Below are 18084 nucleotides of genomic sequence, written 5' to 3' on the forward strand. Positions count from 1 at the left end.
CCTAGTGTGGTTCTTTTGTATATATAATGTCACTGCTACCTTACTCTGTACCTTTGAAAATGTCTTAAATAGACGAAAACATTCGGTCACCTTTCATTTTATATTCCAAGTGGTTTTATTACACATTTTGTGAATCATGTTTTTGTGATTTATTCACACACACATACATATATATATATATATATATATATATATATATATATATATATATATATGTTCAAATATATAAGACAGATGAGTGGATGGGTGGGGAGATAAACACAGGGAACCGTTAGGGATTTATTCTGACATTTCGTGTATGTACTATGAAGAAGTCCTGGTAGGGACGAAATGTCAGAATAAATCCCTAATGGTTCCCTATGTCTAGCTCACCACCCATCCACTCATACATACATACATATATATATATATATATATATATAAATATATATATATATATATATATATATATATATATATATATATATATATATATGTGTGTATATATATATATATTTATATATATATATTTTTTTTCAAAAGTTAATTTCAAATTGTAATGAAATAAAATTACTCTGGTTTTTATCCTATCAGTGTGTGAAGTGGTTATATATTTCCACATAGCAGAGTAGATTTTTCTGTTCACAGTATTTGAATTGTGTTCATCTGATATCCCTCTCCTTAACCCCTTAATACAGGCCACATCGCATGTCTGGCAGCATTAGCTGCCAGACGTGCGATGTTGCGTCATAATAATCGCATTATAAAAAATAAAAGTCACTGCTCTATCGCTCGTTCTCTTTCACCCGTGAATTTTGATAACCATAGAAAATATTATGAAGCCAGTTTACAGAGTATGGGGGTCACGCAGGAACAACTACAATAAATATAATCAAGACGCCGACATCGGCATCCTCGCATACCCACTTGCTCCTCATGACGCCTACGTAGGCGTCACCGTATGGAAGGGGTTAATGCAATGATTAAAATCCTTTAAATTAAAAAACAACCCACTTGAACAGGGCAAGTTTCAAGTGGGTTGTTTTTGCATTTGAGGGATTTTAATCATTGCACTGATTGGGATAACATCCAGCACTTCTAAGCTACCAGAAGAGGCTGGATGACCGCATTGTGAACAGCTGCCCAGGATGTAACACTTCACCCCATACCATGCAACACATAATGGAAGACTGCATTATATACAATCATGCACACAAACAACACAACATACACTCTATAAAGGATTTGTGGGAAAACCCAGTTTCGGCTGTGGCATTCCTTGGGGAGACAGGACTGCTCGGACAGACAGTCTAGGGAACGACAACAACAACACGAAGAAAATTGTCTTAAGCAAGGATATTAAGGAGAGGAATATCATAGAATCATGTTATATAAAAGCTTCATTTGAGAACAACATGAATATGAGTATGGGAATGTATAAATTAGATAACTTTGTAACATATAAAATTGTTGACAGTAGCCGGGTCAAACATCCAGCAGTGCTGAGAGAGTGAGGTCACTATTGGACCTGTCCTAATTCCCCACTAGTGTGCTTTTGTATATATAATGTCATTGCTACCTTACTTGTACCTTTGAAAATTTCTTAAATAGATGAAAACTTTCGGTCACCTTTCATTTTATTTTCCAATTGGTTTTATTACACACAAACACACACACACACACACTTCAACGAACGGACGTTTTAGAAGACGTTCTGAAGAAAAAGTGAAATTTCGTGGATCCCATAGCAAAGGAAGTACCTATTGTATTTACAGGGTGAGGGGTAAATTGCTCGTGGTGTAGGGAAAGTAAGGAAAAAGGAGAAGGGGAGGGATTACTGAGGGAAATGGAAGGAAATGAGGAAGGTGAGGACTTGGCCCAGGCAGGCAGACGAAATCTAAACAAACGAGGTCCGGACCAATTTAGCGATGACGAAATGTCTAACAAAAATGTAAAGATTAGAAGTATAGATAAGAGCAATACAGTAGATGATGATGAGAATATTTTCCAGGGATTTAAAGAGGGTGGAGGGGGACACAAACCCCCCCGATTAAGAAGACTAGACGAGAAACTTGATAAGATGATCGAGCACTGGGAATTTAGGTTTGGTCACGTTAACAACATTGCGCAGAGAGTTGAAAAGTTGGAAGAAATAGAGAAGGCGAACAAAAATTTAACTAATGAAATAGAAGAATTAAAAAAACAGTTAAAAGAAGTAAAAGAAGAGAATAAAGTCTTAAAGGAGAATAATAAGGAGAACAAGGAGGGATGGAAAAAAATCCAAGAAAATAGCAAAGTTGCATTCACTGACATAATCAGACAGCAAATGAATGAACAAACTGAAGACTCAGTTATTAAAGTGATGAGACAGAAGGAGAATATAGTAAGAGACTTAGCAGACAGAAAGAAATGTATAATTATATTAGGAATGGAAGAGAAACATAACCCAGATAGAACCACAAGAATCAAAGAGGAAAATGAAAAAGTAAGAAATTTACTAGAATTAGTTCAGGAAGATGAACCAGAAATAATTAAACAAATCGAAGAGAAATTCAGGCTCGGGAAATATAGTACAGACAAGACCAGACCAATTAAGATTAAATTCAGGTCACAAACTACGGCTGAGAATATCTTATCCAAAACAGGGAAACTAGCAACAAGTGAACAATATAAAAAGGTATGGATAAAAAGGGAAATGAATAAAGAGGAAAGAGAGGAGGAAATAAGGAATAGACATGAAGCTAAGAAAAAAAAACGAGACCAGAACGGAGACAGAAAAACAAGAATTCTACTGGAGAGTAGTGAATATGAAATTGAAGAAATGGAACATAAAAGAGAGAAACACAAAAGAAACAGAGAATACAATGGAAATAACAGAAAGCTAAGAGTATCCTACACAAATATAGATGGATTAATAACAGGACTGAATGAACTGAACAAATATCTGAAAGAAAAAGATCCGGACATAATGGGAATTGTTGAGACAAAATTAAAAGGCCCACTACCACCCAACAGCATAGGACACAATGCATATAATTATTGGATTAGAAACAGAAAGATAAAACAAGGGGGTGGAGTTATGTTCCTGACTAAGAAGGATATAAACGTGAAGAGAGTCACATATGGGAACAATAGAGTAGAGATGATAATGATAGAAGTAGAAGATAGAGATAAGAAGAGCAGAAAGTTTGTAATAAACTACGTGCCCCCAAAAACAGCCTCATGGGAAGAGAATGAACATAAAAGCATGTTAGAAGACACAAGAGTAACACTAAACGAGATAATGGAAGATGGAGGAAGAATAGTTATGATGGGCGACTATAATTGCAAAGAAATATGCTGGGAAGAGATGACCGTAAAGGGTGGAGAAGACTCATGGGGAAGTGTTCTACTTGAGATGATTATTGACCACACAATGACACAATGGATCCAAGAGAACACTAGGTATAGAAATGAAGAAGAACCATCGAGACTAGACCTAATAATCACATCAGAACCTAAAATAGTGGAAAAGATAGAATACCAGGCACCAATAAGCAAAAGTGACCACATATTGATAGAACTAGAACTAAATGAGAAAAAATACATGAAAAGAAATGAACAATATAGAAAAGGAAGATTGATGTATGAAAAAATTTTTTGATAAAATAAGAGAATTCTTCCAAAATGAAAACTGGGAAAGAATACACAAAGAAGATACAACAGTAGAAGAGAAATGGAATATTTTGACAAAAATCTATAAAAAAGGAGTAGAAAAGTATGTCCCAAGACAAAAACAAGAAAAAGAATATGTAAAATGCTGGTACAACAAAAGTTGTAGGGAGATAAAAGACAAAAGAGACAAAGCTTGGACCAAATGGAAGAAAAACAGAAGACCAGAAAAATGGAAAATATATACTTGTTATAGAAATGAATATGTACAAGCGTGCAGAGAGGAAAAGAGAAAATATGAAAAAGATGTCATAGAAAAATGTAAAGATCAACCAAAACTATTCTACAGATTTGTAAACAACAAACTGAAAAACAAACAAGATTTGGAGAAATTAAGACAAGGAGGAGTTGAATACACAGAGGAAATTGAAATGGCGGAAATTATGAACAAACATTTTAAATCGGTGTTTACAAGGGAGAACATACAACCTGAAGAGATCGAATGGAAAGAGAAAGTCCCCCCTATGAAAGAAATAGAAGTAACAAAGAATGAAATATTGAACCACTTGAGTAATCTTGATGTCAGAAAATCACATGGACCAGATGAAATAGCAAACTGGATTTTGAAAGAATGCAGGAATGAACTAGCAGACATAATACATAGCATAATAAACAGTTCCTTGAAAGAAGGTAAAGTTCCAGAAGATTGGAAAAAAGCAAATATAGTACCTATATATAAAGGAGGAAATAAAGAAGACCCTAACAACTATAGGCCAGTCTCTCTAACAAGTACAATAGCAAAAATTTGTGAAAGAATTGTCAAAAGTAGATGGGTAAAATACTTGGAAAAAAACAACGCACTAAATCCAAGGCAATTTGGATTCAGACAAGGACGATCATGCGTCACCAATTTAATATGTTTCTATTCAAGACTAATAGATATAATACAAGAAAGAGATGGATGGGCTGATTGTGCATTTCTAGACCTAAAAAAAGCTTTTGACAAAGTACCACATAAGAAGTTGCTTAAGAAATTAGAAACTGAAGGAGGAATACAGGGCAAACTGCTAAATTGGATGGAAGACTTTTTGCAAGAAAGAAAAATGAGAGTAGTGATAAGAGATCAACACTCAAAATGGGATGAAGTAATAAGCGGTGTTCCACAAGGAACAGTTCTGGCCCCAATAATTTTTGCTATATATATTAATGATATGGATGAAGGAATTGAAAGCTATATGAGCTTTTTTGCAGATGATGCAAAACTATTGAAAAAAGTGAACACGGAAGAAGATTGTGAATCACTACAAAGAGATCTAAATATAGTACAGGAATGGAGTAGGAAGTGGGAGATGGAGTTCAATACAAAAAAGTGTAGTATAATGGAATTTGGAAAAAGTAAAAACAGAATAACAGGATCATATAAATTGGGAGAAGAAAGAATAAAAAAAGTAGAAAATGAAAAGGACCTGGGAGTCATTATTATGATTAATATGTCACCTGAAAAACATATAAGATTTTTGGAGAAACCTATAATTTAATAAGAACAATCAAAGTGGCATTTACATACCTGGATGAAGAAATGGTGAAGAAAATTCTAATCACTGATAAGACCAAGATTGGAATATGCAGCAACGATATGGTCACCAAGTGCAAAAAAATGCATAAAAAAACTTGAAAGAATACAAAGAGCAATTACAAAATTGGCACCAACACTCTCAAAACTATCATATGAAGAGAGACTAGCAAAACTTGAACTACAGACACTAGAGCAAAGAAGAGAGAGAGGAGATTTGATAGCTATTTACAGAATCATGAAAGGCATAGAAATTACTGATAGAGAGAATCTGATAAAATGGGATGACAGAAATACAAGAGGACATGGAAAGAAAATAAAAAAAGACAGCTATAGAAGAGATGTGAAAAAGAACAGCTTTCCTCACAGAGTAATAGACAGTTGGAACAAGTTAGATGAGAAAGTGGTGTGTGCAAAAACAATACATGAATTTAAAAATAGTTTAGATAAAATGAGATACGAAAACGGGACACCACGAGCATAGCTCCCCTTCCCGTAAAATACAACTAGGTAAATACACACACACATATATATATATATATATATATATATATATCTATATATATACATATATCATATTATATACATATATATATATATAAATAAATAAATAAATAAATACAAAATACTTCATACCATGACTTCAGCAGCTTCTTTGATGGTGTCTACCCTCCTCCACGGTTGGGGTATTCCTCCATTCATTAGAGCTGACACCAGCTTATCAAGCTGACTGTCTACATTCTCGAACAATAGGTGGAAGCCCATAAGCAACATCTGGCCCTGGTTCATATTGTCCTGGGGTGCACTGCTGGTTGTCAGGTGACTTATCACCTCTGTTAAGCGGTTGTGTAGAGTTGTTGCTTCCTGCACAGCTCCCTCATGGGGTGACTGAAATACAATCAAGCTTGTCACCTTTTCTATTATCTTATTATCAAGTTTTCATCTTCATGTGAGGTGTTGAGTAATGAAGTACTACATACACATACATAATGAGATATCTTTATGTCACACATATACATACCAAAGGTCCTTTCCCCCTTATAAAGGGGCTGACTGTGTAAAAACATCTACCCATTAAAATCTGTAAAAACTTTTACTACCTTCAACACACGTCCTCCTACTCCACATATTTGTAACATAATCCATGAAGCTTCTCTTTCAATCCTGACATACTCTTTCCCAATGTCCATGAATGCTAAAAAAAAATCTTTTGTAAAACAATTTTCTATATATCTGTCCTACCACAAACACCTGATCTACACTACACACATATCACAAATTATAGATTATATTATACATACAGACATGAGAAGAATGGTGTGTCTGAGATGTGCTTGAAGTTTAGTGACAAGCTCATGTGGTGGTGTAGGCACTGCAGTCAAGACCTCCTGAAGAGCTGAAACTATGTTTACAACAGAACTCTCACTTCTCCATAAGAGTCTCAGCCCTTCCACAATGATTATTCCATTGGTGTTGAGAATGAGTTCCTGTTAGAGAGATTAAAAACTGGTAGTAAACATCCTCTTACCCATGTATTTACCTATGCACACACAGACATATATATTCAAAGAGGTGTTGTAGAGTAAGACCAAACATATCTAAATTGGAATTGTTCTAATGTAAGAACATGGAAGAATTCAAAGATACCAAGTTCTGTAAAAAAAATTATGAACAGATTTGAAAGATACCACACATTGTTCATCCTACTGTATTAGATTATACTTGGTTTGTACTTGTCAAATTTGCCTACTTGCTTTTCCATTGTTACTTAGGAAGCTGGTACTTCAGGAAAAGCACTAAGTGAGGACAAAGTCTTTATTGGTACAATATTTTCTCATTTGAGCTTTGTCAAGTACATTAACAAATCTAGAAATGAGCATTGTTGCAATGTATTCTGATACCCAGATGGGTTAAGGTAAATACTTACATGTAGAGCTCCAAACACATCATGTAAAACAGAGATGGCATGTGTGATAGTGGTTTCTAGAGGTGATGCTGGAGGGGAGTAGCTGGCCAGAAGAGTAACAAGTTCCAAAATGCATCCCAAGGTGACAGAACACTCACCCAACCACCACAGCCCTGACACTGTCATCTCCACAAGCCCTTCCCCTGCTCCATAGGCACTCTTGTCTGCTCTTAGTCTGAAGGAATATGGGATATGGGGTATCATATCAGATAGAGAGAGGGAAACAGGGTTAGACATATTCTTGCCTGTCCTTGGTATACACATTGTACAATATCAACTATAAAAATTAGGAAATTAGGTATAACCTCTAAAATCATGCAATTTTTTTAATCAAATATTTTCATCAAGAATGGAAAAAAAAAAAAAAATGCTGACCCACCTGACACTTGATAACTGGGTGAGTGAGTTAAGGAAGGCACAAGTAAGAGCTGCTATGCCTCCCACTTCTGCTGCAATAGTGCTCAGACCTGCCGCTGTTCCCTGCACACCATTAACAATCCCCACAGCATCATTCAAACCATCACTACGCATACGATCAAATGTCTGTAAAATCAAGGTCAAACTGGTATAAATTTATGGCCTTGTTAATATGCAGTCAATACCCCAATACAGGGTACTTGTAAAATCAAAGAGAATAATATGAGGGAATGATTATGTCCACAGCACTGTACGGAGCAAAGACTTGGAATTTGAAGGAGACAGAAAGGAAGAACTAAGGTGTTTAAGAGGGTTACAAATATGGATACTGAGAAATGTGGAGGAAAGAAGGGGTGGAGAGATCTGGCTGATAGGGTAGATCAACGAGTGCTGGGATGGTTTGGGAAAATGGAAAAAATGATGAAGGGACACCCATGTTTTCTGTCCACTGCCCAGACCAGAGGCAACACAGCACATCCAAAGTAGGGGCAGCCATTTCATCTACATGGCAACCCTCCTCCTTGTCCCCTCACGTGAAAAGGAGGGAGGGTTGCCATGTAAATGAGGTAACTGGACCTGCTACAAAAAACTTACATATACCAAAGGCATTTTTCCCCCCTTATAAGGGAGGTAGCCAAAAAACAAAGGCTGAGCAGGTTAGGGCATCGTTACTTGCGGCAAAGGTCAAGGTGAGGGTGGTTCAAATCCTGCCACCAGCGAAGTTGAACCAAGGGCATGGTTCATTAAATTCCATGCTACAAAGCCCTCTGTGAGGGACACCATCCTAGCCTCCCGATAGGGGGGAGTGTGTGACATTAAACCATATCATCATCATCATATCATAAAAACCACTCCCACCCATTCTATCCCTATCACACTCCACTTCCCTCCACCTTCTTCCATCCCTTTTATCTTGGCACCTCCTTCCCTGCATCTTGTTCAATGCCCTGAGTTGCTACAAAAAACTTACTTTCTGTAAAGCTGAATTCAGATGAGATGCTTTTTTGTGAAGCTGCATGTCAGTGGTGCAAGCGTAGTTTATAGTTGCAGGATCTGCTGACTCTTGGTGACCCTTGGCAATCACTGCCCGCACACTAGAAAGGAATTAAATAAAAATACAGAAAATATAGTTGTCCTGCAGTGAATCACCCACCCCAAAGTAGGCTCACCGAATGCTAAGCACCATGTCTTCAAACTGCATTCATGAAAATTCATATATACAAGACCATACCTGTTACCAAGTGCCTTTACACTAAACACAGCTTAAACACATCACTGTAGGCACTCACACCTCAGAATGCAAACATTTGTGATGGACAGTGGATATATAAGTGGACTTTTAATTCTGGAGTCCTCTCCCCTCTCCAACCTCTATGTAACACTTCACCCCATACTATTCAACCCATCATGGAAGACTGCATTATACACAATCACGCATGCAAACAACACAACATACATTCCATAAAGGATTTGTAGGGAAACCCCATTTCGACCGTGGCATTCCTTGGGGAGATGGGACTGCTTGGACAGACAGCCTAGGGAACAACAACAACAACAGGTCCTGGAGCTGCAGCGTCTATGTCGTGGGACCACCCCCCAACCCCAAGAGTTGGGGGCCAAACAGCAGCAACCACCCCTGGCCATCAGCTCTACGCAGGTGGCACCGATCCCCAAGAGGAGCTATGCCTGCCTTGGGGAGTACCACAATCCTTTTTCCCAACATGCAATGTTACGTTTTTTCTGCACCGAGGGGTGATTTTCCGGCGATCACCCCTCTTCTTCTACTTTTAGCCGGAGATGTAGAGAGCAATCCTGGGCCCACCACAAAATACACATGCCCAACATGCTCTAAACCCATTACTTCGAGCAGACAGACAAAGGGCTCACTTCAGTGCAATATGTGCAAAAACTGGGCCCACCTCACTTGTACAACACTTGCTGACACAAACCAATACACAAACACTTGGACATGTTCTACCTGCCCTCCAGTAACCCCACTCCCACCTCCCCAACCACAGCCAGCACCCTTACCCACTCCCAATTTCCCTTTGCCCTTACCCCCGATCAGTACTCCCCTTCCTTTGTCCCCGATCTCTCCTTTCCCCCCCTCTAACCCAGATCCTACACCTTCCCCATTACCACCCCAACCTCAACCCCAAACGGCAACATACAACACATACAAAACACACAACATCAACATATTACAACACAACATTGACGGTATTAACACGAAAAAACATGAACTTGAACACTTTCTTAAACAACACAACATACACATTGCGATTATACAAGAAACAAAACTAAGACACTCACACAAAACACCATCATTTCATAATTACACCACCATCAGACAAGACCGGACCGACGGCAATGGCGGTGGACTCATCACCCTGATCCATCACTCCATCTGTTTTGTGGACACAAGTCCCACAACCAAAATTCTCCTCCCTACCACAGAAAACACAACAGAAATCCAATCCATTCATATCTGCACAGGCAACAAATCAACACTGACAATAGTTAACATGTACATTCCCCCACAATCATCCCCCACAGTTCCAAACACCTTCAGGCCTCAATTCAGCCAACTAGCCTCAATCCCCAACCTGATCATGGGTGGTGACTTCAACACCAAGTCGTCTGCCTGGTATGTCGACAACCCTGACACAGACAGAGGGCTTGATATACAGACTCAGTTTGACTCATTGACTATCATGAACAACACACATAATCATACACATATCCCACACCAAGCCCTCTACACTCCCTCCTCTCCTGATATCACCTTCTGCTCCCCCTGCCTAACCCCAACAACATCATGGAGAGTGGTCGGAACCCTTGGTTCTGACCACCTTCCAATCATCATCACCACCAAAACAAGATGCACCCCAGTTGGCCACAGACACACATACACCAATTACAAGAAAGCTAACTGGGAAGCTTTTACTAAAGAGACAGAACAACATTTTGAAACACTTAACAGTACACCAATCACAAACATAAACATTGCTGTGCACACTTTTAATACAATCATACAAAACGCAGACAAGAGAAACATCCCTAGAGGCAACAGAAAATCACACAACCCCAACTTCACACCAGAAATCCAAGACCTCATCAGACAACATGACACACTTAAACACGATACCCCCACACCTATCCCTCAAAACATAGCAGACCAAATACAAACACTAAACACTGTGATTGCTAATAAAATACATGAACAAAAAACACAAAATTGGCAAAACTTTATCAATGCACTTGATCACAAAACAAACACCAGCAAATTGTACAAAACACTCAACAGCATTACACTATCCAACAGTAACACTACACGCTCTCACGCAGCAATAATCACAACAACAGATAATCTACCCTCAAACAGACAACAAGCAAACGCACTCATACGTCATTTTGCACAGACAAGCCATCTCACTTCTCACCCTGACGACCGACGCACCATTCGATGTAAGAAAAACTTCCCCACAGACTCAGACTATACACCCTTCATAGACAGTCAGACAAAACTCATAATACATACTCTCAAGCACTCATCTGCCTGTGGCCCTGATAACATAAGCAACATCCACCTAAAACACATTGGACCACAAGGTATACACGCACTCACAAACATTGCAAACTACAGCTATTCACACAACACTATACCTGACATCTGGAAGCATGGTAAAATAATCACCATTCCAAAACCGAACAAAGACCCAACAATCCCAACATCGCACTGCCCAATCACACTTCTCTGCACCCCCTCTAAAGTCATTGAACGCCTAATACTTAAACTTGTCACACCACATATTCCCCTTGCTGACTCACAACACGGTTTTAGGCCACTACACTCCACAAACACTCTTCTGATAAACCTCACACAAAGAATTTTAGATGGCATCAATTCAGATAGGCCCCACCACAGAACACTTCTCATAACATTAGACATTAGTAAAGCTTTTGATGCTATCCCCCGCCACAACCTAACAAATAAAATATATAACACAGACATGCACAATAACACCAAAAGATGGCTGGCCAATTATCTGGCAGGTGGGAATGCTTACGTGTCATATAATGGCCAATCATCGCACATCAGAAACATTAAGAATGGAGTACCACAGGGCTCAGTTCTATCCCCCACACTATTTAATCTATACATGTATGACTTACCCACACCAGACAACTCAGAAATACAAATCTCTTCCTACGCAGACGACATAACAATCACATGCACACATCGTAACACAGACAAAGCTGCAGAAATAATCCAGCCATACCTTGATACACTCAACACATGGTTCATCACAAACAGACTCAAAATAGCTCCAACCAAATCTACAGCAACACTTCTCACCAACTGGACAATAGAACACAAATACATACCTCATCTCTACATCAACAACACTCTAATATCACACACAAACACACCGAAAATTCTTGGTGTAACATACGATACATCCATGTCTTTCAAACAACACATCACAAACATAAAAAACAAATGCACACCTAGACTTAACGCACTTAAGGGGGTACGCGACACCTGGGGGGGTGAATTTGGTCAAGATATGGCATTTTTCAAAACTGTGTTCAAAATGTTCGTATACCACTTAGAAACAAATCCCGACAAATAATTTTCCAGCCGCGCGCAATTTAAAGGTCCTGGGTGAGGATTAAAGGGACAGATTTAAAGGCGCAACCCACACTAGAAGGAGGCGTGCCACTTAGGACCTTCAGGCGCAGCGAATAACGTTGAAATTTGATTGAATTTACACTCGCCCAGTGTATCAACGGCCAATACGATTGTGGAGGGGAAGGGAGGAAGGTGGAGGGAGAATATTTCGCCAACTTTGTGCGAAACTAAGTGTTAGTTACCGGCTAGCTCTGAAAAGGGAAGTACGCATGTCTCATGAGCTCTCATTGCAATCTATTACTTTAGCTAGTACATATTACTCTTTAGTACAGTCATCATGGGTAGCAAAAAGAACAAAAGAACATCACAATGACAAAAAACAGCAGTTAAAGATGGCAAGCAGTCAAAGACGACTAAAGATCTCACCACCTCTCACTCCACCACCGCCCTCACCTGCACCTCTGTGACGGTGACAGAGGTAAAGGACAACATTAGACTAAACAATTCAAAGAGGAAGATTGAATCCAAAGAAGAAAGCAAGAGGAAAAAGATCAAGGCTATACAGGAAGAAGAAAGAAGAAGGGACATCATATGATGCTGGAGGGGGTGCCCTACCAACATAGATTGGCGAGGGGAATCTGATGAGGAAAGAGAAGGCGCCCACTACTGGAAAATAAACCTCTTTCCAATGATTTAGATACCCTGAAGACCCCCAGCAGAGAGGTTTCATATGAAGAAACCGCCAAAGGTGCAAAAAAGCAAATTATATGATGTTGTCGTCTGTGCGTCGTCACTACTGTGACATACTTATACTTTAGTTTTTCAGTATTTAAAGTACTTATAATTAAAATATGTTGATAATTTTTACTGTACTTACTTATTATATAATAAGAATTAAGCCATGAAAAAATCAGTCAAATTGGTGAAACTATAAGCAAGTTACAGATATATTCATATTTCAAGTTGCCATATCTCCGTTCGATATTTTTCTACTTTTTTTTAATCATAAAAAATTTAATATACATTAGATTTAGATGAAACTTACAGGGAATATTACTTTTAGTAACTGCTAGGGCCGATCGTTCGAATATTTTGAATAGGATGAAAGAGTTCGGAGTAATAATGGAAACAAGAGCAAAAAAATTGTATTTTTCAAGATTTTTGCCAGCCATTAAAATTGAAATGCCTGTATGCAAAAGTATAAAGGAAATTGTTCAATTACTAAATGACCGGCCCTAGGTGTGCCTACTGACTAATCATAGCCAAAATATAAAACAAATTGGTCCACGTATTATGGTGCTGTGCACTTTTAAATGTCGCTACTGGTATACGTACATGTGTACATGTGTACATGTGTACATACATCATTCTGCTTCACCTAAAATGTAGGCAATATGGATACCTATTTACCTGAGAAGTTTCAGCTCTTTACTCTAAATATTTTAGAAAATGACCTCCAGGTGTCGCGTACCCCATTAAGTCACTGGAACGACATTTGGACAAAACAAAGAAACTAATATAACAATATACAAACAATGCATACGCTCAGTGTTGAATTATGCGAGTCCTGCATGGGTTCCTAATCTCAGTGAGACACACCACAACACCCTTCAAATCATACAAATCAAAGCCCTAAAAACAATTACAGGCTACACAAATACAACACCAACAGACCATTTACACCATGAAACAAAAGTCCTCAAAGTCAAGGACCACCTTGACATGAGAGGCACATAAACAATTGCCGCAGCCACCACAAACACATCACATCCGCTACACTACATAGCAGAACACCCACACACACCAAGAAACATTAAAACAACACCCAAAGACCTTTATTACGCACAAATACTCTCTTCTCTTCCTCCACAACCACCAAATACCAGCCTCCGGAAACATATTCATAATCATATCACTCACCGCTCCATTAACACACTGAAAGACAACACACTGCTGCATGCCAGACCCCCTGATATCCACCCTTCTGAATCCTCTCTCCCACGAAAGGACAGAGTCCACTTGGCCAGACTGCGATGCGGCCACCACCCAGCACTTCTAAGCTACCAGAAGAGGCTGGATGACTGCATTGTGAACAGCTGCCCAGGATGTAACACTTCACCCCATACCATACAACACATAATGGAAGACTGCATTATACACAATCATGCACGCAAACAACACAACATACACTCTATAAAGGATTTGTGGGAAAACACAGTTTCGGCTGTAGCATTCCTTGGGGAGACGGGACTGCTTGGACAGACAGTCTAAGGAACGACGACAACAACAACAACAACTTCTATGTTCCACACTGCAAGTTGTTTTACACAAATCAATCAATCAATCTGCTGCTCCTGGTCTCTGTTGCAGAAGACCTGCAGCCTTCAGGTAATCAACAGCCTCCAGGTGGGATCATAAGTCACCCAGGGATGATAAATTGTGTTATAGTCTAGGGATTGTTAGTGTGGGGCATTACCGTATGAAGTGTTGAGTCTTCTGTGTGGTGGTTGTAAGTGGAACATTTTGAATCCGTGGCCAGACCTATTCTGTGTTGGTACTGTTTTAATGCTGGACGGTGCCCTGAGTGCAGGTGTGCCAGTGTGGTTCTTGTCAGGTGTGAGATTTTTTCTTTTCTTTTCTTTTCCTTTCTTTCTGTGGGGCTTATGTCTGAGGGTTGTTGTTGGAGTAATTTCTCCCTACTTTCTCAAACAAATGAATTTACTCTTATATGCTCACATTAGGCATGAAATACCCTGAAACATCTTAAAACAAGTTTTGAATAGACTTATCTATCTATATACCATAGGCTTCTTTCACCTTATAAGGAAGGTAGCCAGCCTCCCATATCCTACCCATACCACAGAGTCCAGTCCATCACCCATTTGTTTTTCTTTTATCTTAGTTCCTTCTGGATGAAGGGTCATCCTTGTTCCCACCCACTCCTCTAGTTAGAAGCAATGCAGCAAGGCACAGCATATCCATGGAAGCCACTTTATTTATACAACCTTCCCTTCTCATCCCCTCATGCAAAAAGTGAAGGTTTACATATAACTGACTTTAATTTTGTGTATATTTTACCATTCTACATTACATCATACAATATTATTTGTAGCATTTTAGGAAGGGGGGTTGAGAATTAATTGATAACTGATATATAGTACTAACACTATGTTCTGTAAAGATACATTTCCTATAGAAATAATATTGATAAACTTACCTGCTTATTGATAAAGACTGACTGAGAGAAGTAAGCCAACCAAGTTGCTGGGATACCCGATGCTTTTCCAAATGATCATGTGGATAATGGGACCAAATAGTGCCATACTTGGTAAGAAGATCCATGGCAGAATTAACAACACTGTGAACCTGTCCAATAGCTTTGTGCAACTCAACTGCAAATTGTAAAAAACAGTTAATTCTTTTCTAGGAGGAGGAAGAAGAAGAAGAAGAAGAAAAGAGAGAGAAAGAGAGAGAGAGAGAGAGAGAGAGAGAGAGAGAGAGAGAGAGAGAGAGAGAGAGAGGGGAGAGAGAGAGAGAGAGAGAGAGAGAGAGAGAGAGAGAGAGAGAGAGAGAGAGAGAATATGAATATATATATATATATATATATATATATATATATATATATATATATATATATATATATATATATATATATATATATATATATATATATATATATATATGTATATCAGTCAATCAAACCTTTGCCCCAGGTCTCTCTTCTAATTCTTCTAATGATGATTATGTCAAGATTACCTTCAGTATGTTCACACTGTGCAGCCAATGGTGCCTGTCCAGCTTTCGTCAGGAACTCCAGTACTGGCCGGAAGCTGGCCAAGAGATTGCCAGACACAGCAATTTTGGTACGCCACTCATTCATCTGGCCTCCTTGAAGAATACTAGATGCAACCTAGATGGATGAAGTAAAGTATATACCTGTTTCAGTCTACAATTACAGGTATTTCCCAAACAAAACCTCCCCTCACACACACAAAAAAAAATATATATATACACACACACACAGAATATTGAGAGATTATAAAATTGGTGAAGAGGTAAAAAAAGTAAACTCGGAAAAAGACATTGGAGTGATGATCTGCAAAGACATGACACCAGATAAGCATATTAATAAAATAGTCAGAGAAACCTATAATCTATTGAGGTAAATAAAAGTGGCATTTGCCTATTTGGACGAGGAAATGATAAAAAAATAATTAACTACACTAATAAGACCAAATCTCGAGTACGCAGCAACACTATGGACACCCAGTACCAAAAAGAATATACAGAAGTTAGAAAGAATACAAAGAGCAACAACAAAACTGGCACCAACTCTTTCCAAAATGACATATGAACAAAGACTGTCCAAATTAGAATTACCAACTCTGGAACAAAGAAGGGAAAGAGGACACTTACTAGCTATCTATAGAATTATGAAGGGAATGGAAATCTTAGATAAAAATGACTTATTGAAATGGGACAATGGAAAAACAAGAGGACACAAAAAGAAAATAAAAAAAGATAATTACAGAAGAGATCTGAAAAAAAAAATAGCTTCCCACACAGTGATAGATACTTGGAACAAATTCGACAAAGAAACAGTGTGTGCAAACACTATTCAAGATTTTAACCACTTCACTCCGGGCCAAAATCTCACGGGCAGCATTAGCTGCCAGACGTACGATGTTGCGTCATAATACTCGCATCATAAAAAATAGTCACCACTTATATCGATCGTTCTCTCTTTCACCCGTGAATTTTGATAACCATAAAAAATGTGATGAAGCCAGTTTAGAGAGTATGTCAGTTACGCAGGGACAACTACAATAAATATAATCAAGACGCCGATATGGCAGCCTAGCGTATCCACTTGCTCCCCATGCTGCCTACATAGGCGGCACCGTATGGAAGGGGTTAAAAAAAAAAACTTGATGCTGAGAGATACAAAGACGGGTCACCATGAGTATAGCTCCCTTCCCGTATAATACAACTAGGTAAATACACATTGATCCAGAGGACTTTGTAGTGAGGAATTCAATCAACCATGCTATTGGTTGAACTCGCTGGTACATACATACATACATATACATATACCAAGGCTTTTTCCCCCTTCCAAGGGAAGTAGCCAAAAAGGGAAAGGCATAAAAACACTCCCACCCATTTCATCCCTAAATACACTCCACACCCCTCCCACCCTCCCTCTCATCTGAGCACCTCCTGGATGACGGGTCATCCCTGCACCCTGCCCACCGCCCTGGGTCAGAAGCAGTGTGGCAAGACACAGCACATCCACAGCAAGGCCGCTTCATTTAATCGCTGGTGCAAGAGTTTAAACTGCCATCACCTCAACCTCTGGTCCGAGCAGTGATGCCCTAATAGTTCAGCCAGCAAGCATCCTGTATATATACACACATACATATATTTTGGGCTCAGATTTTTAACTATGCACTGAGTTGAACATGACATTTATTAGCCTTCTTCCTTATATTTTCAATTTTCTTAACTATAGGCCTTGCTTCAGCAAAGACAAGTTTTCCAAGACCTTTAATTTTACTTGACATTTTGACTCCAGGAAGCCATCTTCAGAATGTTAAATTATACAGTCTTACACAATAAAATCACAAGAAACTTCTAGAACTTAACCACTTCCATACGGTGACGCCTACATAGGCGTCATGAGGAGCAAGTGGGTACGTGATGATGCCGACATCGGCGTCTTGATTATATTTATTGTAGTCGTACCTACATAACCTCCATTCTCTCTAAACTGGCTTCATCATACTTTCTATGGTTATCAAAATTCATGGGTAAAAGAGAACGAACGATTGAGCACTGACTTTATTTTTTATAATGTGATTATTA

At 38.7% G+C, this 18084-nt stretch overlaps 1 protein-coding gene across 8 annotated transcripts in view; it reads right to left on the bottom strand.

Annotated features, from left to right (window-relative positions):
• nonC (serine/threonine-protein kinase Smg1) overlaps nucleotides 1-18084 on the bottom strand; it is a 139359-nt gene that overhangs the window by 22031 nt on the left and 99244 nt on the right. For all 8 annotated transcript variants that reach the window (XM_076196844.1, XM_076196838.1, XM_076196843.1 and 5 more), the window contains 7 exons: nucleotides 15979-16132; nucleotides 15440-15614; nucleotides 8557-8680; nucleotides 7549-7712; nucleotides 7131-7344; nucleotides 6505-6690; nucleotides 5840-6091 (listed from right to left, as the gene is read on the bottom strand). In XM_076196844.1, the coding sequence (XP_076052959.1) occupies nucleotides 5840-6091; nucleotides 6505-6690; nucleotides 7131-7344; nucleotides 7549-7712; nucleotides 8557-8680; nucleotides 15440-15614; nucleotides 15979-16132 (1269 nt within the window). The remainder of the gene's footprint in view (nucleotides 1-5839; nucleotides 6092-6504; nucleotides 6691-7130; nucleotides 7345-7548; nucleotides 7713-8556; nucleotides 8681-15439; nucleotides 15615-15978; nucleotides 16133-18084) is intronic.

Source organism: Oratosquilla oratoria, chromosome 13, assembly GCF_046742065.1.
Source record: "Oratosquilla oratoria isolate Oo_2021 chromosome 13, ASM4674206v1, whole genome shotgun sequence".
In the NCBI taxonomy this organism is placed as follows: Eukaryota; Metazoa; Arthropoda; class Malacostraca; order Stomatopoda; family Squillidae; genus Oratosquilla; species Oratosquilla oratoria.